We start from the raw sequence: 26,570 nt of genomic DNA, 5'->3' as shown, positions 1-26,570 counted from the left end.
CGCACCGGAAGACGCAGCGTTGGAAGACATCAGACGAGTCGCAGAGAGCCGCTGGATGGCGGCGGCGCAAGACCGTGGCGTGTGGAAGTCCCTACAAGAGACATATTATGTCGACATGTCACTAAAACCCGATTGACAATCTACCGTTTAATTATAATATCACTAGTGAAATTGTTATATCACGGCTTTGACAATATACCTGCGACATATATAAGTCAGTCAGTCAGTCAGTCAGTCAGGACTTTGAATTTTATATGTACAGATTATCGTACTTTTCTAGAATATAATAATTACCGTTTGATGAAAGTTTAACCTGTTAATTAAATGTCAGTCTGTTTGTAGGGGCTGGCAAGGATCACAAATCCGAGCACGACGAAATTCACGACGAGCACGGCAAAAAGGCGTATGAGGTACGTTTGAACATTTCATTACTATGGTAATAAGCGGAGGCGTCTCTAGTTCTTGTGGCGCCCGTGTGCAACCAGTACCCTGGCGCCCTCTAGTCTAGTAGGAGCAGGGTCAAAATATCTTTCTTAGCGGATGTCTATAGCTTGCATGCCAAATTGCAGCCCGATCCACCCAGTAGTTTGAGCTGTACAGTATAAGCGGCCGAAAGTAATGTACATCGGCCTTTAGAATGACATTCCGGCTTTGTAGAGCGTTGTCTCTGTCATGGCATTTTGTCGGTCTCAACGACAGAGACAGTGCTCTAGAAAGCTATCTCCTTCTAAAGTTCGATGTACATTTAACATTACTTTCGGCCGCCTACTGTACGTTGATATATCAGTCAGTCAGTCAGCGACCTTTTCTTTTTGTATACTTAAGAACAGAGGCGTCTCTAGCCCTTGTGGCGCCCGTGTGCAACCAGTACCCTGGCGCCCTCTAGTCTAGTAGGAGCAGGGTCAAAATGGAATACTAACAGTTATATTTTCAAACGGAAATTCGGATGCAAATGGTGCAATTTTAAATGATGATATGAAATGATGACGGCATCGGCCATAACACGAGCGCAGGGTCTTTGAGAGCGCCGGCATCGACGCATCTTTGGAGGTGTCGCATTAGAGGGTGCTCGGCGCCCCCTTACACCCGGCGCCCGTGTGCGCCGCACACCCTGCACCATAGGTAAAGACGCCTCTGTACCCGTAGTACAAGATTTTACGTCTCACCAAACCAAACCAAATTCGAAAGTCGACATACTTCCGCGTTACAGTAAACTGGATCTTAAATGCCTTGTTTTAAAGCTCAAGTTTGTCTACACTTCTACAGCCAGCGCTCCAAGCGGAAACATTGCGAAATTAAAATCAGTGGCATTGAATATTTGACTTCAATTCAAGGCTGTTTAGGTCCATTTTACTGTAACGCGGAAATATTTCGACTCTCGAATTTGGTTTCGTTTGGTGAGACGTAAAATCTTGTACTACGGGTACTGGTAATAACCCGTAATAGCTTAGTGGTTGTGTGCCTCATAAGGAGGTCCGAGATTCGATACGGAGCACCTCTAACTTCTCGGAGTTATCTCTGTAATATAAAAATGAATCACTAAATGTGTTGCTGATCGCAAATCTCGAGAACAGCCGAACCAATTTCGCTAATTCTTTTTTTTATAATATTCCTTGAAGTACGAGGATGGTGCTTACGGAGAGAAAAATTTAATTCAACCTCCCCCTCAATTTCCTAAACTCCACCCGAGCGAAGCCGGGGCACGTCAGCTAGTATTAAATTTTAATGCAATTAAATATCACTAATTGCTGTAAAGGTGAAGGAAAACATCATGAGGAAACCTGTAAGCCTGTGAGTTCTCCATAATGTTCTCAAAGTCGTGCGAGGTCTGCCAATCCGCAGCGTGATATACTATGACCTAAAGCATCATTCTGAGAGGAGACCCGTGCTCTCAGTAGTGGGCCGGCAATGTGTTGATCATGAAACGTACACCCGTACTATACTAACTACTTAACTAAGCTAACATTTGATAGTGTTGTCGGAGTTGAAATAGAACAAGTAACAGTCAGTTTAAAATGTCTCACAAGTTAGTGACATAACTTTTCGCTACGCCAAACGAGCAAGTAATGAATACTCTTGCAGAATGAACCCATTATAATAATGATCATATTATTATAAGTTATAACATCTAGTATCTAGCTAGATACAATATAAATTGCGTTAAACAAAGTTACGTAGTTCAGAATCTTATTATGCAAAAATTACCAGTGGCAGTGGCAGTTACCTCGGTCAGCATATTTCAATTTCAATTTATTTATTAAATCGGACAACAATTGATCCAGTATGTGTTAGTAACAATAAATACTTAATAACTATGTTAATACTTAAACACTAAGGAGTTAGTAACAAAATACTTAATCACTATGTTAGTACTTAGTAACTAAAAGGGATTTAGTCCTCTGCACGAGTTTCCCGCATATTAGTCTGGCCATTCAACGAGGTAACGCTGCCAGCGTTCCCAGCACCCTGCCTCGTTGCGGTGGTTTAGATGATATTTTCGATCTGTAATTTTTATGTTCTAGAATAAGTTTGGTATTTTTGTTTATTGTATTTTCATTGGAATCTAAAAATAAAAATGTTTGTAAATCTATACCTATATATAAAAGGAAAAGGTGACTGACTGACTGACTGACTGAATGACTGACTGACTGACTGATCTATCAACGTACAGCTCAAACTACTGGACGGATCGGGCTGAAATTTGGCATGCAGATAGCTATTATGACGTAGGCATCCGCTAAGAAAGGATTTTTGAAAATTCAACTCCTAAGGGGGTGAAATAGGGTTTTGAAATTTTGTAGTCCACGCGGACGAAGTCGCGAGCATAAGCTAGTAAAAAAAAATTGTAATAAGTACTCCGTAACTTTCTGTTCTTTGGGTAAACAATTTTATGTGAGTAAAGTAGAGACACGTGTTTAGTCGACGTTAGCCCGACTAGTTTCGAACCCATCTGGGGTCATTTTTCAAAGGGAGTCACTTCGCGCACGCGTTGCGCTTAAGACTGCGACGTTGTAATATTACAATTTTTTAAAAATCTAAATTCACGCGGATGAAGCCACGGGCATGATCATCCCTTGTGAACTGTAGTTACATAATACATTTAGTCCGCGACAGGTTGAGATGGCAATCGGGGTATGAGGCGGGGGGACGCCCCGCATACCCGCATGTCTCGCTTGCCCGCACCTGGTTAGCGCGGGGGATGTGCGTTCCCTCCCCGAGTGCTATTTTAACCTGTCGCGTATTATATCAATCATCAAATATATATCAAGAATCAAATCGGTACCTATTGCGAAATCTCGCTGCGTGTTTTTTTTCGTGCGAAAGTAAATCCACACCGTATCTCGTCCAATTTATTTCTAATCATAGATTTGCGAATTTTACATCACGATGGTATCAATATGATTTCAGATGTTACTGAATTGCAAAAAGAAACTCATGACTTTACTACGCCATAAGTTCTAAGTTTCAAAATTCGTAGTATTATTTCACACTAGCTGATGCCCGCTAAAAGTACCTTCATTCAAAGTCAAGTCAAAGTCAAAGTCAAATGATTTATTCAAAATAGGTAATAAATTACTCTTATTGATTGTCTCGTATAGTGTTAGATTTGTAAGATATAGTGGTGATAATTATAACGCAAACTTAAAACTAAAGCTACGAGTCTATTCAATGACTGATTGCAGATATCTTTAAAACATTGAAAAAAAAAATCATAGCCTACGGCATTTTGATCCTTCTTTCTTTAAAACAATTCACGTCAGAACCGGATAGCAGAATCAAAGTTAATGTTAAAAACCGGCCAAGTGCGAGTCAGGCTCGCGCAATGAGGGTTCCGTACTACAGTCGTATTTTTTCGACATTTTGCACGATAATTCAAAAACTATGAAGCATAAAAATAAATAAAAATCTGTTTTAGAATGTACATGTGAAGACCTTTCATATGATACCCCACTTGATATAGTCACTCACTTCGAAAGTTGAAAATACTAATTATTAGTTCATGACCACAATTTAATTCTTTTTGTGTGATCTAACCCTAAATTCACGGTTTTCAGATTTTTCCCCAAATGTCAGCTATAAGATCTACCTACCTGCCAAATTTCATGATTCTAGGTCAACGGGAAGTACCCTGTAGGTTTCTTGACAGACAGACAGCCAGACAGACAGACAGACAACAAAGTGATCCTATAAGAGTTCCGTTTTTCCTTTTGAGGTACGGAACCCTAAAAACGGTATGTCAAAATCGTCACGTGCGAGTTTGATGTGACATAAAACGTGTTTATCGACGCACTAACAATTCAAGCCATTGCGGTGGCTTAACTTTATGTCCAACTAGCGACCCGCCCCGGCTTCGCATGGGTGGCAATGTAGATACTTATGTAGTGTCACTTCCATATTAATATTACTAGCTTATGCTCGCGACTTCGTCCGCGTGGACTACAAAATTTCAAACCCCTATTTCACCCCCTTAGGAGTTGAATTTTCAAAAATCCTTTCTTAGCGGATGCCTACGTCATAATAGCTATCTGCATGCCGAATTTCAGCCCGATCCGTCCAGTAGTTTGAGCTGTGCGTTGATAGATCAGTCAGTCAGTCAGTCAGTCAGTCGGTCAGTCAGTCAGTCAGTCACTTTTTCCTTTTATATATATAGATAAATGCGACCAGCGCCGCCTCCGTCACGTTTTGTTGCGCGGAATATTTGTTAATTTCCGATGGAAGCTTGATTTCTTCCGACATTTCGTTCAAAATATATCGTCATATTTCAACAAATTAACACAAATAAATATTAAACTATACCTATAAACCTTCCTCTTGAATCACTCGACTTTGACGACCTCCCTGGCGCAGTGGTGAGCGCTGTGGTCTTATTAGTGGGAGGTCCTGGGTTCGATTCCTGGCAGGGGTTTGGAATTTTATAATTTCTAAATTTCTGGTCTGGTCTGGTGGGAGGCTTCGGCCGTGGCTAGTTACCACCCTACCGGCAAAGCCGTGCCGCCAAGCGATTTAGCGTTCCGGTACGATGCCGTGTAGAAACCAAAGGGGTATGGGTTTAATAAAAACTGCCATACCCCTTCCAGGTTAGCCCGCTATCATCTTAGACTGCATCATCACTTACCATCAGGTGAGATTGCAGTCAAGGGCTAACTTGTATCTGAATAATAAAAAAAAAAACTCTATCTATTGGTGAAAACCGCATTAAAATCCGTTGCGTAGTTTAAAAGATCTACGCGTTCATACATACATACATCGGGAAACGACTTTATTTTATACTATGTAGAGAAAATGTCATAGTCACATGAATACAAACCAACCATTTTCTCGGACTCGGATCGGATGAGTGCGTAACCGCCGTAAGGGGTAAATAAAGGGTTTGTGCGTAATCCACGCAGACGAAGTCGCGGAAATAAGCTAAGTATCTATACCCTACTATAATAAGTCAATGACCTAAACCTACTCATTATAAATTATATTTAACCGACCAAAACCTCGATTTTCATTTAAGGGGGCGGTGGTTAAGTTTCATTACATGACCATTTTGTATTACATATTTGGTTATATTAATAAAATATCTGTGCTAGAAGTTGTGATGACCTAGTGGTTAGGACGGCCGCCTTTTAATCAGAGGTCGAGTGTTCGATCCCGGGCACGCACCTCTAACTTTTCGAAGTTACCTATGTGTGTTTTAAGTAATTAAATACCACTTGCTTGAACGGAGAAGGAAAACATTGTGAGGAAACCTGCATGTCTGGGAGTTTTACATAATGTTCTCAAAGGTGTGTGATATTTTTTTTTTTTATTATTCAGATACAATTTTATGATGAATAAAATATCTCTAGTCATTACCTACATGGCATGGCTTCATACGACCACGTCGAGGGTTAATAATGAACAGAGAATTCATAGGAAGGAATTGAATATTGGCGCAGAGGCAAACAAAATAACGGTTTCAATGGCACCCTTGATTGCATTCGTATATGAATGCATTTTGATTCACAGTTCATATCGCTACTATTTTTAAAGTTCGGTTCGGGAAACAAGATTTTAAAATTCAGCGAAGTTTATAAATTTAAAGTTTGTATAAATCGATAAAGTTAAATGTGTTACAAGCAAAACTCTTTTCCGGTTAAAACTACTATTAAAGTTTTAACGGAAACTGAATTTAAAAAGTTATACAACATTTAAAAAGTTTTCAAAAAACCCTGACTGCGGTTTGCAATGGATCTATTTCTGCGCACATCAAAGCGCTTAAAATTCGCCATTTTAATTTTTTAAGAATTTTATATACCCAACTAACTTAAGCCCGCGACTTCGCCCGCGTGGATTACACAAATTTTACTTTAAACCCCTATTTTACCCCTTTAGGGGTTGAATTTTCAAAAGTCCTATCTTAGTGGGTGTCTACGTCATATAAATAGCTTTCTGAATGCCGAAATTCAGTCCGATCTGTGCGTTAAGGGATCAGTCAGTCGTTCACCTTTTCCTTCTTTATATTATTTAGATTTATGAACTTAATGATGATCCAAATCAGACATACAGGGTGTAACCAGAAAGCTGGCAAAAACGAAGACAGGTGATAGTACTGATGATTACTGATATTATGAAACCACAAAAAAAAACGCGGAAAAAAATTAAAAATCCTATAATTATGTAAAAGTTTACGATATATTGCAAATAAAACATCTGACTGACGCTAGAGGTCAACGGACGTTACGCAAGTAGGCCACTCGGAGTCAATGCCACGTCGTAGGCGGGGCATTGACCCGAGTTTTGCACGCCATACATTGCGGGTTTGAAAAATACTAAATCACTAAGACTACAAAATGAGGCAAATAGTTATTCGTATTGGATTGTGTTTAGGTAGTATAACAATAACGTTAAGTTTTTGCTAGCGTTATGGTTACACCCTGTATATCTATTATCTACCTTATTATAAATTGCCGTATAGTTATACTTATGACTGATTAGAATATTGTTTTAGTAAACACAATACGTGAACGAGTTTTGATTGTCTTATTGTTTTAGAAGAACACTAAAACACTAGGATGATATGATGATACAACAAAACACCGACACAATGGCATTGTTATACTTGTCTAAATACAGATATCAAAATAATAGTTCTGACTCACTGACTGACTCATAGCCCTATCCACCGAGTAGAAATCAGCCCTATCCTATTCGAACGCTAAAACTTTGGGACTTTATAACGTAAACTCTCACGAAATTTAGCACAAAAGCTTGCATGGTGGCAGAAAATAATGTACATCGGCCTTTAGAACGCCTTTACACTTGGTATAGTAATCTTACTTTAAAAGTTGAAAATATTAATTAATTTTTCATGGGCACATTTTAATTTTTTTTTGTGATGTAACCTCAAATTCACGGTTTTAAGATTTTTCCCCTTATGTCTGCTATAAGACCTACCTACCTGCCAGGTCAACGGGAATTATTCTGTAGGTTTCTTGACAGACACGACAGACAGACAGACAACGAAGTGAGCCTATAAGAGTTCCTTTTTCCTTTTGAGGTACGGAACCCTAAAAAAAATTAATTACAAAAACCTAGCCTTAGACTGTTCTGTTGTTTCATCTAAAAATAGTGAACTTATCAAAAACAATCAGTTTACCAATACAGACAGACAAACTTTGAACAAGCGACTACAGTATGATTTCCTAATATAAACTACCACAATAAAAACTTTAAACAATAAACTAGGTAAGTACTTAATAGAAGACAAGAGGTCAAAATTTCAGCTGTAGGTACAAGCTCCCTTGTTTAGTGCCTAGCTTCATTTCAATTTATACAACTTAATTTTATAACTTCGCCCAAGATGGTCGGCTTAGCCCTCACCACTTGCTTTATTTTAAACTCGCAAGTAACTCGATTCTTAAAATCTATTTTCTAATTAAAAGTAAAGTCATTTTGGACGTCCGGTCCCACAGTTTTTATTAATTTTATGTTTTAGAAGTATATACCGGCCTAAGATACATTAAATGAAGAATGAAGAAATACAGGACTATTTCTTGATTCACATAATATCATAGGGTTATTGTTTCACTTTCGTGCTAGCGCCTTAGAGAGAGTGCGAGAAGTTTGTGTGAGCCAATCATGGGCGCCCAAAAACGTGATCGTGAGTGTGCCTAGGCCTTAGGCTGTTAAAAATACCAAGTAATTATCATTAGCTTTTTAGTTGCATTCATACAAAACTAGCTGATGCCCGCGACTTCGTACGCGTGAATGTAGGTTTTTGAAAATCCCGTGGGAACTCTTGGATTTTCCGGGATAAAAAGTAGACTGTCCCTTTCCAGGTCTTAAACTATACCCATTGCAAAAATCACGTCGATCCGTTGCTCCGTTTAGACGTGATTGATGGGCAAACCAACAAACCATCAAACAAACACACTTTATAATGGGGGTAGTGATAGCCTAATATTTGACATATCGTCGATTCAGGATCAAACCGAGTGTTCCTTCACTCTAGTTCACTCTGTCCACGTCCATAAAGTCGAGTCGAAGTCAAAGTCACAAAATTTTATTCAAAATTTCATTGTATACTTTTTGATTATTAATTGTTGAATTTGTAAGACATAGATGGAGCCAGAAGGTCTATAGTAGGGGCAAGTCGTCAAAGTTCACAAGTCAATTATTGTAGTCGGCAGTGAGCCTGCCTCCAAGACTTATCTAATTAACACGATCCCAACTACTCCCCAATCCCGACTCCTTTACGATTCCCACACTATAAATTAATCCATAATATTATTATAAATGCGAAAGTGTGTCTGTCTGTTTTACGGCCCATCTGTTCAAACGAATTTCAACGAAATTTTGTACAGACGAGATAGCTTGCATGTCGGGGACGGACATACTTATACTACGCGACAGGTCGAGATAGCAATCGGGGTGGGAACACCCGCGCTCTCCCGCACCGGGATAGCGCGGGGGATGTGTGGGTGTGCGGGGCGTCCTCCCACCTCATACCCCGATTGCTATCTCGACCTGTCGCGAACTATAGACTAGGTACTTTTATCCCAGAAATTCGAAGAGTTCCCACAAGTCCTGGGTATCATCTAAGTATTATATAAATACTTCGTACCTATTTGTTTTTATTAAAATTGAGTGAAACTATTAATCTTAGTTAAAAATTGTTTGCACCTGTTCGATACCACATACCGACTAGCGTCATCAATAAGTATTATTTTTCACTTGTATTCAAATCAGATAAATTGCTATGCTGCTATAATAAATCACGACAATATCATGTGTGATTGACTACATATAAATCAATACTAATATTATAAACTATGTAGAAACCCGCGACTTCGTCCGCGTGGATTTAAAAGACAAACCAACAATCAAACACGCTTTCGCATTTTCCTGCAACAAAATCAATTTCATTTTCAGCTAAAATTCTACCTGTAAAATTTTAAGTAATTGATGAAAATAAATGAATTCGTGGCGCAGTTGCTGAAAGTCGCCTTTTTAATTACTTAAAAGCTATTGCATATGTGAACCAGAAAAAGTCCGTGTGCGCCATTAATTTACCTACTAGAATAATATTTTCATACTTAATTGACTTCTATTTTTATATATTACTAGCTGACCCGACGAACTTCATACCGCCTAACAGTCGATTCTTTTTCAGGCAATTTTTGTAAATTTTTCTCTCCGTAGGAACCATCCTCGTACTTCAAGGAATATTATAAAAAAAGAATTTGCGAAATCGGTTCAGCTGTTCTCGATATTTCCAACCAACACATGAACCACAAAATGAATCGCTGAGATTCATTTTTATATACAGGAAGATTTTTTTGGTTTTGCACATTTTTTTTATGTTGTATAGAAACGAAATCTAATTAACACGTATTTTTATTTTTTTATTTTACTTAAGAATACCAAAGTGATCGCTTACCAAAGATATCCACTTTTGAACAGATGATTATGGTCACCCTACAAACGTTATCTTCAGCTGTTGATTAAAATACACGCACTCACACCCGATGACGCGCGTGGCGGCCATTGACCTCTGCGCGCTTTAATATCGTCTAAGATGCGAACTTGGTACTTTTTTTTTAAGGGAAAACGTCAGTACTCTCAGCCATGCAGGTTTTCTCACCACCAATAAAGCATATTAATGATAATATTTAATTGCTTAAAACGCACATCACTCCGAAAAGTTCGGCTTCGGCTCACGGCTTCAAAACAACTAAAATTCCACCGTGTATGACTCCAAACAAGTTGGGATAGTCAATAATTAAATTTTTGTGTTATATTCCCAGGGCGTGCACAAAGACATAAAGTCCAACAAGGGTCACCACGACAAAGAGAACCATCTCGACAAGTACCACGACCACGGCGGCGTCGACGAGAGTCACCACGACGAAGACGACCACTACGGCTCGCACCACCATGAGGAGCATGGCAAGAAACACGCCAAGGTATGACCATTTCATATGAGGTAAGTTACGAACTTATAATTATTGATTATAGTATCGACGAAAATGGACGAATGAATTTGGATGTCTGCACTGCATACATTTACAAATTTACGTCATGTTAAATATAAAGAATATATTATTAAACTATAAATAGTTAGGTATGTCCCATTGAATACGATTTCAAAGAATAGGTACGTTAGTTGTATTATAAGCAAAAACCAAAATACGTGTCGAATATTACATGAATAAAATACCTACCTGTATACAAAATTCCAAAAACAAATTATGAAAGTTTACCAAGTTATAAGCTAGTGTTAATAAATAAATAATAAATAAACGTTTATTCGCTGGAATGTGGGTAAATGTAGGTGTTACATCAGTTGAGTTGCCTGACACATTCTACCAGGTCCTGGTGTGCAAATGGTTAAAGAATATTACAATTACATTAAAATTATTCTAGTTCATTACATTTACGAAATCATAAATTAAAACATTACTCAATCAGATAAAATAAAATAAGGATTTCCATGTCGTAGTTAAAAACAAAATAAAATATACAGTGATTACAGAATATAAACCAGTCATTTAAAAGAAGCAGGACAAAAGCATAGTTTGTCAGCGCATATAAAAGTCCAAAGTTTAGTCGGTGTCCTCGCAAAAACATGGTCACCCCAAGCGAGCGGGACGGCTGGAAGATCGTGCGCGCTGCCGCTTACGCGGATTGAATCAGCTGGTGCATGCGGTCATTCAACTAGGTGTCCAAACTTGCAGGTTTTTAAAGTATTTTTTGGTACAAAACATAAGATGTAAAAATGATTGCAATCGATTCTGTTACTGATTCTGAACAAACTAAATACTTTCAGGAATACGAAAACTAACGTTGAAAAAAAAATATTTAAAAAAAATTGAAGTTGTTCTTGAGGACTTCCGAGGAAAAGACATTGGCTTTTGACGCGACTACTAGGCTAGTACACAATATTTCATCATCATCAGCCTGTGGATGTCCACTGTTGGACATAGGCCTTCCTTAAAGAGCCACACCCGGCGCGTGATTACGTATCTCGCGACAGGCTTGCGACAGGCGTTACTCTCGCGATCATTGCTGTCAAACGACCGGCTAGAGAGAGACAGCAATAGCCACAAAGCAAAATATGAAGAAGAAGAAGAGAAACGGCAAATGAACTCTCGCATTGCTAGGTACTGTTGTCGCGTTGCTGTCGCTATTGCAACGTAATCACCCCGCCGGTCCTCAGCCTTCCTCATCCAGCCACTTCCCGCCAGCCTCTTTATATCGTCGGTCCATCGTGCTGGAGGGCGTCCCACACTACGCTTGCTTAAACGCGGTCTCCACTCAAGGACTTTCCGGCTCCAACGGCCATCGTCTCTACGACAGGCATGACCTGCCCACTGCCACTTCAGCTTGCTAATAGTTTGGGCTATGTCAGTGACCTTGGTTCTCCTGCGGATCTCCTCATTTCGGATCTTATCTCTCAGGGAAACTCCACAATACAAATTTACCTTATAATAAATTCACGTTTTCAAACTCACAGTACGAAGAATCAGGAAAACATTCAAAAGGTCACAGCACAAAAGGCAGTCATGACATCCACAAGAAAGAAGAATACGAGAAGAAAGTGGAGTTCTTTGAGGAAGACGGAGACTCCGATGATGAAGAATTCGACGGAGGCCATAGCAGCAAGAAGGAGCACTCCTCGGTAAGTTCTTATTTGTGAAGGTAAGTGAGAAAAAGAGTAATGGAGAAGACTGAAGAATTCACCATGGATTAATGAGACAGTCCACAAGGTTAAATCTGATTTTTCGGTAAGTCCCTCTCGTGTCAATAGTAGACTGGAGTTTCATTGGAAGTGACTTTAATAGAAAGTTAATAAGAGATCCCAGAAAGAGACAACGAAGTGAGCCTATAAGGGTTCCGTTTTTCTTTTTGAGGTACGGAAACCCTAAAAAGCTGAAAATTTAGAGATGCCACTTAGACGAATAAGGTCATGACGAAACAAACCATTGGTTAAGAAAGTCGTGATGACAAGGTAGGTAAAGTGATGTGCAACAGAAGAATCGCAAGAATTCAGAATTACATTGCTTGTTTTATCATTTTTTGTTCGTTTCGTTAAAATTATTGACTCCATAAAGTTTTGTAAAACATTGCAATACAATACAATGAAAAGATTTCGAACTGAAAGTGTAATCAGAATATGGGTACCTACTTACTTAAAAAATCTCATATACACATAAAAACTTTCAAGTATTTACTAGACTTTCAAATAATGGGTGATCTTTACCAATACTAATTTTTAAAAATGTGAAAGTATGTCTACTATATTTTCACGCCCCATCTACTTAACCGATTTTGACGAAATTTTGTACAAAAATAGCTTGCGTCCTAGAGATGGGCACAGGCTACTTTATATCCCGGAAAATTAAAGTTTCCAGGGATTCAAAAAACCAGCTAAGTGCGAGTCAGACTCGCACACCGCGGCTTCCGTACTCGGGTATTTTTTCGACTTTTTGCACGATAAATCAAAACCTTTTCAAAATCTATCTTCAAAAATTAGAATGTACAGGTAAAGGCCCATTCATATGATACCTCACTTGGTAAAGATATTTTACTTTGAAAATTTAAAATACTAATTGTTTGTTCATGAACACATTTTTTGTGATGTACCTAATCACAAATTCATGGTTTTTAGATTTTTTCCTTTATTTGTGCTATAAGACCTATCTACCTGCCTTTCATGATTCTAGCTCAACGGGAAGTAGGTAGGTACCCTATAAATGTATGAAAAAAGTAACCCTTAAAATAAGGGTTACTTTTTTCCTTTTGAGTTACGGAACCCTAAAAAACCGAAAGACGACGACCGAAGACGAAGTTGCGGGCATTAGCACTAGATAACTCTTCGTGTTCGGTATAGGTACATGCATAAAAGTATATATCTGTCTTGTCTGATTTTTCACTAAACCTGATCGTCAGAGCATCCTGGAGACGGATATAGGTTACTTTTTATCCTGAGAAAATATCATATATTCCCACCGAAAAAACGGAAATTTAAAAAATCCAATTCCAAGCGGACAAAGTCGTGGACTACAGCTATATCTATAATACGAGAAAAATTTTGCGTAAAAACTCAGGTGCAGAAAGTGTATATTACATCGCAAAAGGGTTCTTATAGTGACCGTAAATTCTCTAAAAGCTTAGTCCCGAGGGCCAAAGTAGCGATTTTGTTAAGTGTATGATACTGTGGGGGTTTGGGTATTTACATTTGACCCAATGGCTTAAGGCGCTGTGGGTACCTAAGTTTCTTTCTCTATCCCACATTCTGACATTTTGAATGATTGTAAAATAATCGGTACACATTTAACAATAATACTCTACTAAGTCTTAAGTCTAAATATATATAAAAGGAAAAGCTGACTGACTGACTGACTGACTGATCTATCAACGCACAGCTGAAACTACTGGACGGATCGGGCTGTTTGGCATTCAGTATTATGACGTAGCCTTCCGTAAAGAAAGTATTTTTGAAAATTCAACCCTTACCCCTACCAAATTCAAATTTGTGTAGTCCACGCGGACGAAGTCGCGCACATAAGCTAGTAAACAATAAAATTGCGTTCATTTTAGAAATATTTTTATTGTAATATCAGTAGTGTTTCATAGAGAAAAATGGCGAAAACAATCAGTATTTGTCATCAATCATCATCATTTTTCTCTATCAAAACTAGGTATGTTACGATAAAAAAATATGTCTAAAATGAATGTTTTTTTTAAACTTATTATTTAGGACTTGGCTGAGCCATATTATTGTTAAAAGTGTACTGATTCTTTCACAATCATTGAAAATGTTGAATGTGCGAGAGAGAAGGAAACTTAGGTAACCACAGCGCCTTAAGCATTGCCCGAGAATACGCCTTTGTAGTTAAGAAAAATAATAAGATAAATCCTCGCTAATCTTCTAAGAATCTTTGTTACGTAAATAGAATTGTGGGAAAATTGAGGAAAACACAACTCCTTGAAAAGGTCAATCTGTAGTTATTCCAAGCGCCGATATTAAGGGATTATCATAAGCTTCGATCAATACTTAACTAGGATAATTTTATTTACAAGACTAGCTTATGCCCGCGACTTCGTCGGCGTGGGCTACCCAAATTTCAAACCCATGGTTTACTTTCCCACTTTAAAAATCCTTTCTTAGCTGATGTTATACATCATAATAGCTATCTGCATGCTAAACAGCTCGATCTGTACGTTGATTTTTTTTGATCATTCAGTCAATTTTTACTTTAGCGATCTGCTGCGAAAAATAGGCAAACGATTGACCTAACTTGCAACATAAGTAGTGTGTCTGCACCTTTATGTATAGTTTTTGCATTTCACGAAGGCGAGTGGCTCATGCTTGTGTTTAAGTCGTATCGGTATAAGTAAGTAACACTAAATGTGTGCGTTTGCGAGCGTTTGCTCGCGACTGATTGGTCCGACATGCACGCACACCTACATATTGCCCATGTATACGACATAACCACAAGTAAAGTTCACTCGCCTTCGTGAGTTGCAAGAACTGTTCATGTTTACGGCTTTTATAAATTACTAGCGACCCGCCCCGGCTTCGCATAGGTGGCAATGCAGATACTTATGTAGTGTCACTCCGTATTAATATTATAAATGCGACCAGCGCCGCCTCCGTCACGTTTTGTTGCGCGGAATATTTGTTAATTTCCGATGGAAGCTTGATTTCTTCCAACATTTCGTTCAAATATTTCAACAAATTAACACAAACCAATATACCTATAAACCTTCCTCTTGAATCACTCTATCTATTGGTGAAAACCGCATTAAAATCCGTTGCGTAGTTTAAAAGATCTACGCGTTCATACATACAGACAGCGGGAAGCGACTTTATTTTATACTATGTAGAGATGTCCTATACTCTGCGTTTAAAAATATCATTGGTTGAATCATTGTAACGCACGAGCGACCAGTGTCTATAGAAAGTGTGTTACTTTCGGCTTCATTTCTTTGCGAATCTATCAAGTGTAAAGTCTAGGAACCGCGAAATCGTTTGTAATTTTGCACACCTGTCATATTCTTGTTACATAATAATTTGAGCAAAAATTACAAAAAAAAAAACGAACAAGTGCGAGTCTCACTCAGGGTTCCATACCTACCATCGTACAAAAAATAACACCTTTTAATTTTTTTCCACAAATTCACGGTTGTCGCATTTTCCCCTTTAATTGTACTAACAATCTTTACCCGTGGATTTTCCAAAAAAAAATCTTTCATACAAACCTTGTCCCGAGAATTATAAACACAACAAAAAAATTAAGTACCTAATCAATTTGGTGCAGTCGTTCGGAAGCTATGCGCGTATATATATTTTGGCGATTCATATTTATTATTCATATACATTTATGCTTTCTCTTTAGCCTGTGGCAAATCAAACATTAAATCATTATTTATGAGTAGGTAACTTACCAATATAGTTCTTGCATTTCACGAAGGCCACTGACTCATGCTTGTGTTTATGTCGTATCGGTATACGTAAGGTACACTAAATGTGTGCGTTTGCGAGCGCTTGCTCGTGACTGATTGGTCCGACATGCACGCACACTTACGCAATGACCATGGAAACGACGTTACCACAAGTAAAGTTCACCCGCCTTCGTGAATTGCAAGAATAGATAGTTATCTAAAAAATTAAGCAAGATGTTAAATAAGACCTGAATTCTCAGCTTAGATAGCTAGATACGTTATTATGAAACAAAATAATTTTCCAGTTGCTAACAAATTGAAGGCTAAGATTTATTTAAATAGTGTTCAATAGGGAATGATATACCGAGCACTTACCCTTTGCGCCAGCTGCAGCATAACACCCTGGGCCCAGGTCTTCTGTGTCGATAGCACCGTATTTTCACATATATATTGTCTTGAAAATAAAGGGGTCACTGGTTTCAGTTAAATCACAATCACAACACATCGATTGAGTCCAGATTCCAGAAATTAATTTGTTTTGCACTGGAACGCGTGCTTATCGATTATTGCAGTCGATCTGAGAGATATGATGGCGCCGAATCGCCAATCAGAAGGACGCATTGGCATGCGTTGCATCGGCGCTAGGGGGCGCTCGACAAAACCAACCCAATGAACAATTACGAAAATAAATATGAGATAAATTTGCTAGAAAAAATCCTCCAAATTATGTTGACCTTAAAATATATTCTGTTCCAGTACGGAACATGCCGCTCGCCTTAAAAGAACGTAGATCTTTTAACTAACTTTATGACTAAACTTAACAAAACTAAAGAACTTAATAATTAAAAAAATAATGGTTAAAGCTAAATATATTATGTTTTAAAATTTAACTTTAGAATAATTTTGGGAAAATTGAATTATTGCTCAGGTAGAGGGCAAATTTTAACGACAGGACGTTTGAAAAGGGGCTTGCCATATTTCAACGTCACAACTCGCGTTCACCGTCCGATCCAGGATGAAGGGCGTGAACTCTAGCCAGGCACCATTGCAAAGGAGGCAAGTTATCGTCACATACGACGACAAAAATACCTTCACAAATAGGAGGGCCGTTATTACGAAACCACTTGATACGCTGTTGAATATCATGCAAGTATTCGCGGCTCCAACGGTTCCAGAAATGTTGGACAGCTTGCTGTATCCAACGCCATCGCGTAAGTCTGTTAGGTGGGGCATCTATCAGTGAAACATCAGGAACGGCTGTAAGAGGTTCCCAGATACAGTAATCAACGAAAGTTTTAAGAAACGGACGTTTGGATCTCATACGTGAGGCGGGCAATATCCCCATGGAAGACTGAGTTCGCACAGGGCTCGCACACAAATATTTGACGCGTTTATGTATTCGTTTGTGAATCGCGTCTCTGCCGAATGGTGTCCAATTTTGATATAAGAAATACTGCATCGTTTTAAAACTGGCATGCACTAGCACGTCATCAATTAATGAATTGATAAATGCGTGTTTCTTTGGTAGAATTAACTGATGTTTCGAGTTGTAAGTGAGTAAAGTTTTATGTAATCGTTCGCCAACACGTAAGCATTCATTGTCGTCTAAGAAAGGATTTAAATGTTTTAATATATTGGAAGGACAATGTCCCTCGGAAATATTGATAATTTCATCACCGGAAGTGGTCATTTGAATAATTTTAATTAGTCGGTTTATAGCAAAGTTCCTCTCCTGGATAGATACATGATTGGAACACGAACTTTTATTTTTCTTATATTTAAGGTAAAATCGGAACACAAGTGCCAACTTTTCAAAAGAGGAAAATCTCGAAAAGAAATCATAACTATCAGACTGTGTGATTGTCAGTCGTAGCCTTAAGGAAGCGACTCGCGTTTTGCCGAGTAACAGAAAGATTGAAACTTTAACGAGTTCATTAGTGTGACGCCAATAAACACACGCCAGGTATGTTCTTTCAGTGGCATCGGAAAAGTCATTTAAATGAATAACATTATTCGTGCCAGTAAAAACATATCGTGGGATAGACACGATTTCAGGCCGCTCGCCATGAGTGTCGGCAGGCTGGACAGCGGCCATTACGGCTGGTGTGTTGCTATGCCATTGGCGTAATTCAAAACTGGCTAACTTACAAAGTTGAATTGATTTGGATTGTAACTTAAGAGCCCTTTCGGCGGTGCTCTCACTTGACACAACATTGTTAGTAAACACGTAATTATTTAAAAACTTTGAACCAATATAAAAAAGGTCTGCTTCGTCACTTGCGAGATGCTTTATCGTACGCAAAGCAAGATGCGGCGTGACGGTACATAGGTGAGATTCACATATTTTAGGCTGTTCGGGACTGAATCGCAGCACGACTCTGGTTCGCGTGGTGCTGAAGTCTTTAGTTACGCAGTGATACGAAAGCTTTAATTGTGGATTGCATTCTACATCTTCCCAAATAGTTTCTTCCCGTGTCATGGACCGCTGCTCAGGGAAGGATTTAAGCTCCCGAAACTGTTGCAAATAATTGTCATTAGCAAAGGAGCTCCAGTATGCATGAGTGTCATTTGAGCATGAGTTAACAAACGCACGTGGGGGGAACGAATCGAAGGAAAGCTTACCTGACAACAAGTAACCGAATACACTATTTATAGCTATCGGCGTGCCAGGTGGACCAGAGATAGTGTTGTTTAGTAAAATTTCCGATAATACATCTGCACCCAAGATTACCTCCACTGGTTGCGGGATATGAAAGTTAGGGTCTGCCAAGCTTAGGTTTTTGATATGTGCCCACTCAGTACGAGGTAAAGGCGCACTAGGCATTTGTGAAATAAGTTTAGGAAATATCATTGCATCAATTGGTATGACTGGTTTGTTTTGATTTCTAGGGGTGATATTGAACGAGACTATCCCCCGTGGATAGACAGGTTGGTCATCTCCAATACCGAATACCGGTACGTTTATTGTTCGTCGCGATAGATCCAACCGTTGCGCGCCAGCTTCAGTGATAAACGTCCCCTGACTACCAGTGTCGAGCATACAGCGAACGGTCCCGCGGTCGATGCCGTCAACACGCACGTTAACGAGTGCAGTTGATAGCAATACGATATGAGAGCGATCCTTAGAAGCCGTGGAGCAAGCATTAATATCGCCGATATTATCGTAATAATATTTAGAATCACAATTAGCGGCAACCGGGAGCGAGGAGCCGGTATTGCATTCCTCCATAGAAGCACTGTTATCGTCGTGTGTAACACCGACAGCTGTCAAAACAGTGGGTTTTTTTTGAGATAAACAAATCGCACTGTTGTGACGATTAAAACAGTACTTACAAACAAAGCTACTCTTACAGTTTTTCCTTTCGTGTTCCAGGGATAGGCAATTTTCACAGACGTTTTTTCCTTGTACAAATGCATATCGATCTTGTGGAGGAAGATCTAAAAACCTTTTACATTTAGATAGGTGATGAAAGTCGCCGCAACAAATACAGACCTTATTATTATGGGCATAAGGTTGCGATTGGCTAGCGGACTCATTAACGTTAGCGGGATACGAACCGCGCGCGATGCGACTCGTGTGAGTCACAGGCGCGGTGGGACGGCCAGCGGAGGCGACGGCGGCGGCGGCATTAGCATTACCGCGCGTTTGTGAGCTACCTACTAGGTTATCGATAAATTTTGATTGACCCGTAATTTCACACGCAGCGAGTTCGCGTTCAAGAAATTGAATGAGAATATAAATGTTTGGAATTTCAGATGGACTAGCCAACGAAAGTTCAAAACGTTTTCGCACGGAATGCGGAATTTTTCGTAATAATAAATTAAGCAATATAAAACTCCAATGTTTTACGGGAAATTGCATCGTCTCTAATGCCTTTATATTTTCTTGATAGATATTTAACAATTCCCGAAGGCAAGATATTTTTTCTGAACATGGTTTCAAATCCAGAATTTTATTTATGTGTTTTGATGCGATAACTCGTTTATTGTCGTAACGAGACACCAAAGTATCAACGGCAATTGTATAATTATCTTCCGTTATAGGAATAGATTTTATTAAGTTATACGGTTCACCCTTTAAAGTAAGTAATAGGTAACGGAATTTTTCTACCTCCGTGTAGGCAAGGTTGTCGTGTATTAAGGAACAATAAAGATCGTAGTAAGACTGCCAATCGGTTGATTCACCCGAAAATGACGGCAGGGGAAGTTTTGGTAGTTTGTCAAAATGGGCGCTAGAAAATGATGGGCGTTGTAAATAGATGCTAGATCGTCTACGCTCTTCATCCGTTTTTTTCAATTTATTTGAGTGTTTTAAAATTTCAAAGTAACAGTCATTAAATTCATTCCGAATGTCTAGTTGTTCCTCTTTATCAAAACACTTTGCCTTCATTAAAGTTCTCTCGATTTTAGTTTGAATTTTTATAAATTTCCGATGTTGAGCGGTTAAGTCTGGTAATCGCGCACGAAACTGTTCTTCATCGGAAACTAGATCTAGTGTCCTTCGTAGCTCCGAAATAATTATTTCTCTTTCGTAAATATCAAACGCTGCGGCGTCGGCCATATTGCGTAGGTAACAAAATGCACCGAATTCGAACGCGTGGGGATTGATAATTTACGTAAAGAACACAAAGTATCTCTAGAAAACACAACCTGGAGGTTTATAATGCGGTTCGAGGCACCAAAAAATATATGTTCAATAGGGAATGATATACCGAGCACTTACCCTTTGCGCCAGCTGCAGCATAACACCCTGGGCCCAGGTCTTCTGTGTCGATAGCACCGTATTTTCACATATATATTGTCTTGAAAATAAAGGGGTCACTGGTTTCAGTTAAATCACAATCACAACACATCGATTGAGTCCAGATTCCAGAAATTAATTTGTTTTGCACTGGAACGCGTGCTTATCGATTATTGCAGTCGATCTGAGAGATATGATGGCGCCGAATCGCCAATCAGAAGGACGCATTGGCATGCGTTGCATCGGCGCTAGGGGGCGCTCGACAAAACCAACCCAATGAACAATTACGAAAATAAATATGAGATAAATTTGCTAGAAAAAATCCTCCAAATTATGTTGACCTTAAAATATATTCTGTTCCAGTACGGAACAAATAGTATAACAATTTAATTATTGTATTCTTTAGTAAAACTAGTAGGTACTTACTTACCTACTTATAGAAAAAAGGGTCAAAGCTATCATTGTACTATTTGGCAACAAAATTCAATTAACTACGAGATGATATTTGCATCATTTTCATTGCTTTTGGAGTTGTTGACTTTAACCTTTAATGAGTTTTAAACATGTTGCAATCTTCGAAGTTTTTGAAAACAAATTCAATTGCAGTAGGTATCTTTTGTTTACTTTACAAAGTATTGGTAATCATTTTGGAAAAAATCCAATGTTATTGATTCGTAAAAATTATAGGTACAGTATTGAGTACTTAGGTATTGTTTTGCAAGGTTTTCTTTTCTGAGACACTAACAGCCGTACTCAGTCGCTTAATCGTTACTTAAGTTTAGTTAAAACGAGACTGAGCTATATCTCTCACATAAATCTGTCTCGTTAAGTCAATCTTAAGTAACGATTAGCGACTCTACGGCAGCAAGGTATTTAAAATTAAACTCGCAGTTTTGGTAATCGCGGTTATAGCTACCTACATGGAAAATGTACAGTTTCCAGACTCAGCGACGCATTGAGCTGTTCAGGGCACCTAGGTACAGTTACATAGTTTCTTCTTCTTTATGTTGTATACCTACTTATCTATCGATTTAAAAACTTCTGAAGACAAAATGCTTTAATATTTATTTATTTATGGATGGGATGCTGCAACGAATGTCATAAGATATTTTACCGGCTTATCTCTGACAGAAGTTTAATTATATTAGCATTTACTTGTCCTGCAGTTTCTTGTGCATGAATATTTTATGGAAGTTTCATGATAGTTAATAGTTTTAATGAGTTTTTCCATCCATATTGAGTATGTAAAGATTTAGTTTATTAACTGACAACTGCGAACTTTGAACAACAATAATATTAATGTTTGACTCGACATAATATTATGTTTCCTTAGGCTATAAATTTTAGCGCGACATCAAGGAAATCAGCGCCATCTGTGTTTGATCATGTAAACTAAACTTACATACATGATTATGAACCTTAAATGTCTTCGCAGATTATACAGGGGGTATAATAGGGTTTTGTTGTGTGGTCCACGCGGATGAAGTCGCGGGCATAAGCTACTGATATCTATTATACTGTTATAGCTTATAGCAGTAAAGCACTGTTTATATGCTTGTATATGTATAACTAATGTGACGTTATGCTAACAGGGAGGTCACTTCAAGAAAGGTCAGCACCACTCGAGCCACGGAGGTCACTCGAAGGGAGAGAAGGGAGATTTCGCGAAGGGTGGACACGGACACCACGATAAGGTATATTTATAATTATTATTTATTTATAGGTAATGTGTGGGATCATAGCCTAGTGGTTAGGACGTCCGTCTTCTAATTGGAGGTCGGGGGTTCGATCCCGGGCACGTACCTCTAACTTTTCGGAATTATGTGCGTTTTATTTAATTAAATCCGCACTTGGAAAGAGATGAAAAGAGATCCGTGCTAGTGACCCGGAGATGGGTTTAGATGATGGTGGTGATAAAGCAGAGGGATTCACTTGTGATTTTTTTTCCAGGGTCACAAGTCAGCTGAAGGGCACGATTCCCACGGCGAGCACGGGGACAACCACCACGAGCACGCGGGCAAGAAGGGCGGCAGGAAGTGGACGTACCACAAAGGCACGCCGGCCAAGACGGCACACCTCGTGCCCATTGACCGACGGGCGTACGGATACGTGCACGGCCCAGTGTATTATGGGTAGTTTTATGAGCTAGAATCTAAGATAGATGAAAATTATGGCCTAGCCTAGCTTTACAACCTATTTTACCTTAGCTAACTTGGGTAAGGGACACAATGCTAGGCGTATAGGATCTTGCAAAAAATCAAACTTTAAAAGTCTGCCCGTTTTCACTAAACCTAGGAGTCGCCTATATCGGATGCCTAAGTAGGTATTTAGAAGATGCCTAGAGAAAAAAAAGTTCCACCAATCCTTAGGCGATGACTAACGAACGACGTTAGGTGCCACCTAAAGTTACGACACCGATTGGCCAGTGCTTAACGCTAGGCAACTCCTAAATTTACCTGTCAATTCTTAGACTATTCAAACCATGACTAACTTAGGCGTTACCTAGTTAGGCGCTGCCTTGTTCGTCGTTAGTGAAAATGGGCTAAAGCGCATCGCTTGCGCGTTTCTCAAAGAAGTTTTCTGCATATTCAAAACCATTGTCACTACACTAGAAAACAAACTTTAAATAAAAAAAGTAAGTAGGTAAATAAAAATAAAAATAAATTTTTACAGCTGCTTTTGAATAGGAAAGTGAATAGCCAATAGGTAATAGATGTATAGCAAATCTACGTAGGTATATACACTCGTTATTCAAATATTATTTTTCTGTAGAGCCAACAAAAAGTGAATTCTTTATCTTAGCAGGAGACCCAAATGCCGTGTGACTGACTGACAACTCAAATAAAGCTAGTGTAAAACTATTTACCGGGGACTGAAAACTTTTGGTTATCAAAAGTTTGATTTTGAAATACACTCACCTACTTACTAGATAGGTATATTAACACGTTGCGTGCGGTACCGGTCAACGTCGACTTGTATGTGACTTTCAGCTGGTGCGGCGACTAGTTGTTGTGTTTTTTCCTGTGGTGCGGGGGCACTTTTACTATGAAACCTTGTGAGTAGGTAAGAGATAAATATATATTTTTGATTTCCTCCTCAAACCCTAGCATTTTAAACTATTTAATCTGTACAAGTCACATTTGTCTGGTTAGCACCAGAAGGAAAAAAAATTTGCTGTGTGCGGTGCCAGTCATATGCGGCTTGTACGTACGTGTCTGGTATAGCACCACGGGAACAGGCGAAACACCTCCAGTGAGCGATAGTGCATTCAAGAAGCAGTACGTATATCGATTATTATGGTATTATCATTTTCGCGGAAAAAATAGGTATAAAATTATAATTGTGTGTGTGACTAATCATGAAACGGTCACGTCGGATGCTGCAACTTGTTACTGATGAAAACAATGATGATTGCTGGGCAGCAAAAAATCCAAAACAATAGACCATTAACAATATCTCCATCAAATAAGAAAATCCGAGTTTTAAATACGATATTTTTATAATTATAATTTTCCTTTGTCCTAATGATAAAAGAGAATCACCATATAACTTAATTATATTATTTACCGTGAATTCATTATTAAAAATATAAAATTGTTCGAATTGAAATTTTTATTAGTCATATTTTAGTAAGAATATCACTTTCATTTCCTTGCAATCTAAATGGAAAGCAAAGTAAATAACTGGGGCATAAAATTGCTCGTTTTATGCACTTGTTATACAAATTACTAATATATTATGTAGTTTTCACTAATTATAAAATAAAAGTATGACATCGATATTTTTATTTTAATAACAGTCCCATCACTAATCGTCAGTCGATACTTCTTTTGTTGCTAGTTCTGCAGGCGCTCCACCAGGTAAAATTGTCTGGGATTTTAAAAGCCTTATATTTTCTAAAATACATGCTATACGCTCAAGCTAAGTCACATCATGATAGTTTGACTCATATACTATCCTCTAATAATATTAAAATGGTCTTACTTAGGTTTTTTGAGGAAATAAAGCCTTGATAATGGAGGTGTATGTACAAATCGTTTATGTCTGGTAACGCACTAGATTTTAGTCAATGTACCAGTCAGATTTTCCTTGTAACGCACTGAGAGTAAGACAAGAAAATATTACGCCGCATTGAACGTGTTAACAATTAAATTGAAAAAAAATACTTAAGTAAAATGAATCGATCTAATCCTATCTGTTTGATTAAATCCATACTAATATTATAAATGCGAAAGTGTGTCTGTCTGTCTGTCTGTCTGCTAGCCTTTCACAGCCCATCCGTTCAACTGCTTTTGACGAAACTTGGTACAGCGATAGCTTGCATCCCGGGGAAGGACATAGGCTACTTTTTATCCCGGAAAATCAAAGAGTACCCACGGGATTTTTAAAAACCTAAATCCACGCGGACGAAGTCGCGGGCATCCTCTAGTTATTTATATGCCTTCGGTCATTCCCTCACTCATTTCTAGTATAGGCCGATACCGATATCGTCATATCGTCACCCTTTTATTAGGACCAAGGGTGGATTCCATAAATTTAATATTTTTTGTACCTAAATTGCGATTTTTATAACAAAACTTATTAAAACTTATCGTAAGTGACTAATGGTGTCTAATAATATTCATGCAATACCAAAGTGCTTTTTATTAAAATATAAAAACATTGGTGATATTAAAGCTAAACTAAAAAAAACATACCTACCTTACCCACTTAAAATATATTTTTTATAATTTAAGTGTTTTTATAATAATGAGGAACATCGCGGGTCGTATTTATTGTTACCATGTGTATTAAAGACTATATTTTTGTTAAACTTAGCATAAAATACCTAGGAATAGGCTAAGATTTTTATTTTTTTATAAAGACTTTTTTTGAAATATATTTATTTATATTATAAAAATAACTTCAAGCCATTGTAATATAATTGCCTTCATATTTATATACTCATCATAATAAAATATTCTTCAATAGATAGACCTAATCTATTTTAATTTTTATAAGATATCTAATAAAGATAATAATTAGGTATAGTAATTATACTATCAAAGACGTACACTCCAGATCACTGAAACAATAATCCAACTATTGAATACTAGCTCGCAACACATGAAATAAAATAATATTCTTACTTAGATAGCTAGCCTAATTGCCTTCAATTTTTCATAATTCATTTTTTCTTCTTCAAAGTAGCTAGGTACCCATATTAATATGTATATGTATATCGCATATATTATTAAATATATTTTCTTTTCGTTCATTTATAACATATCTGATTATCTACGTTAATAAGCTTAAAATCGTCATTTAATTAATCAAAAACAATAAGTAATCGTGCTTTTATGTTTATATATTTTTCTGTCATTCATCCATTTTCAGTCAATCCTCTAACTATAATTATATTATACCTAATCAAAAAATACTTATACATGATATAACATTATTGTTATTTAAGTATTCATATTTTATCTTTCATTCGTGCATGCATCTAATTAATTATGTACCTACTTATCTATTAATTAATTATTCATTCAAGTCTAAAATATATTTATCGATATTTATAATATATTTTTCTTTCATTCATTTTATTTGTTTACTTTTTCAATCAGACATTGTAATCATAAATTGTTATTTTATACATTTAACACTATTAGTATTCATTTTTCATTTTTTCGTGCATGGTTTTATACTCAATTAAGTATCTATTAATTCATTAATTTCTAAAACATATTTTCTTATATATTTTAATATAAATTTTTCTTTCATTATGCTTTTATAATAATCAATTATATTGTATCTATTAATTTTCACAATTTAATACATATTTATTCATTTAATACATATTTATTTTCAGACCCTTGTAAATTCAATTGTCACGAAACTGAACCAAATTTCCTCATGTTTAAAAATA

General features: G+C 37.7%; 1 protein-coding gene across 1 annotated transcript in view; it reads left to right on the top strand.

Annotated features, from left to right (window-relative positions):
* Nucleotides 1-26,161, top strand: part of LOC117992776 (DNA ligase 1-like) — a 33,555-nt gene extending 7,394 nt beyond the window's left edge. The window contains exons 2-6 of the mRNA XM_034980493.2: nt 343-410; nt 10,278-10,436; nt 11,987-12,151; nt 22,255-22,356; nt 22,613-26,161. Coding sequence (XP_034836384.1) covers nt 343-410; nt 10,278-10,436; nt 11,987-12,151; nt 22,255-22,356; nt 22,613-22,798 — 680 coding nt within the window. The 3' untranslated portion in view covers nt 22,799-26,161. The remainder of the gene's footprint in view (nt 1-342; nt 411-10,277; nt 10,437-11,986; nt 12,152-22,254; nt 22,357-22,612) is intronic.
* The last annotated feature ends 409 nt before the right edge of the window (nt 26,162-26,570 follow it).

Source organism: Maniola hyperantus, chromosome 22 (genome assembly GCF_902806685.2).
Source record: "Maniola hyperantus chromosome 22, iAphHyp1.2, whole genome shotgun sequence".
Taxonomy (NCBI): domain Eukaryota; kingdom Metazoa; phylum Arthropoda; class Insecta; order Lepidoptera; family Nymphalidae; genus Maniola; species Maniola hyperantus.
This window is presented reverse-complemented; position numbering and strand designations above follow the sequence as displayed.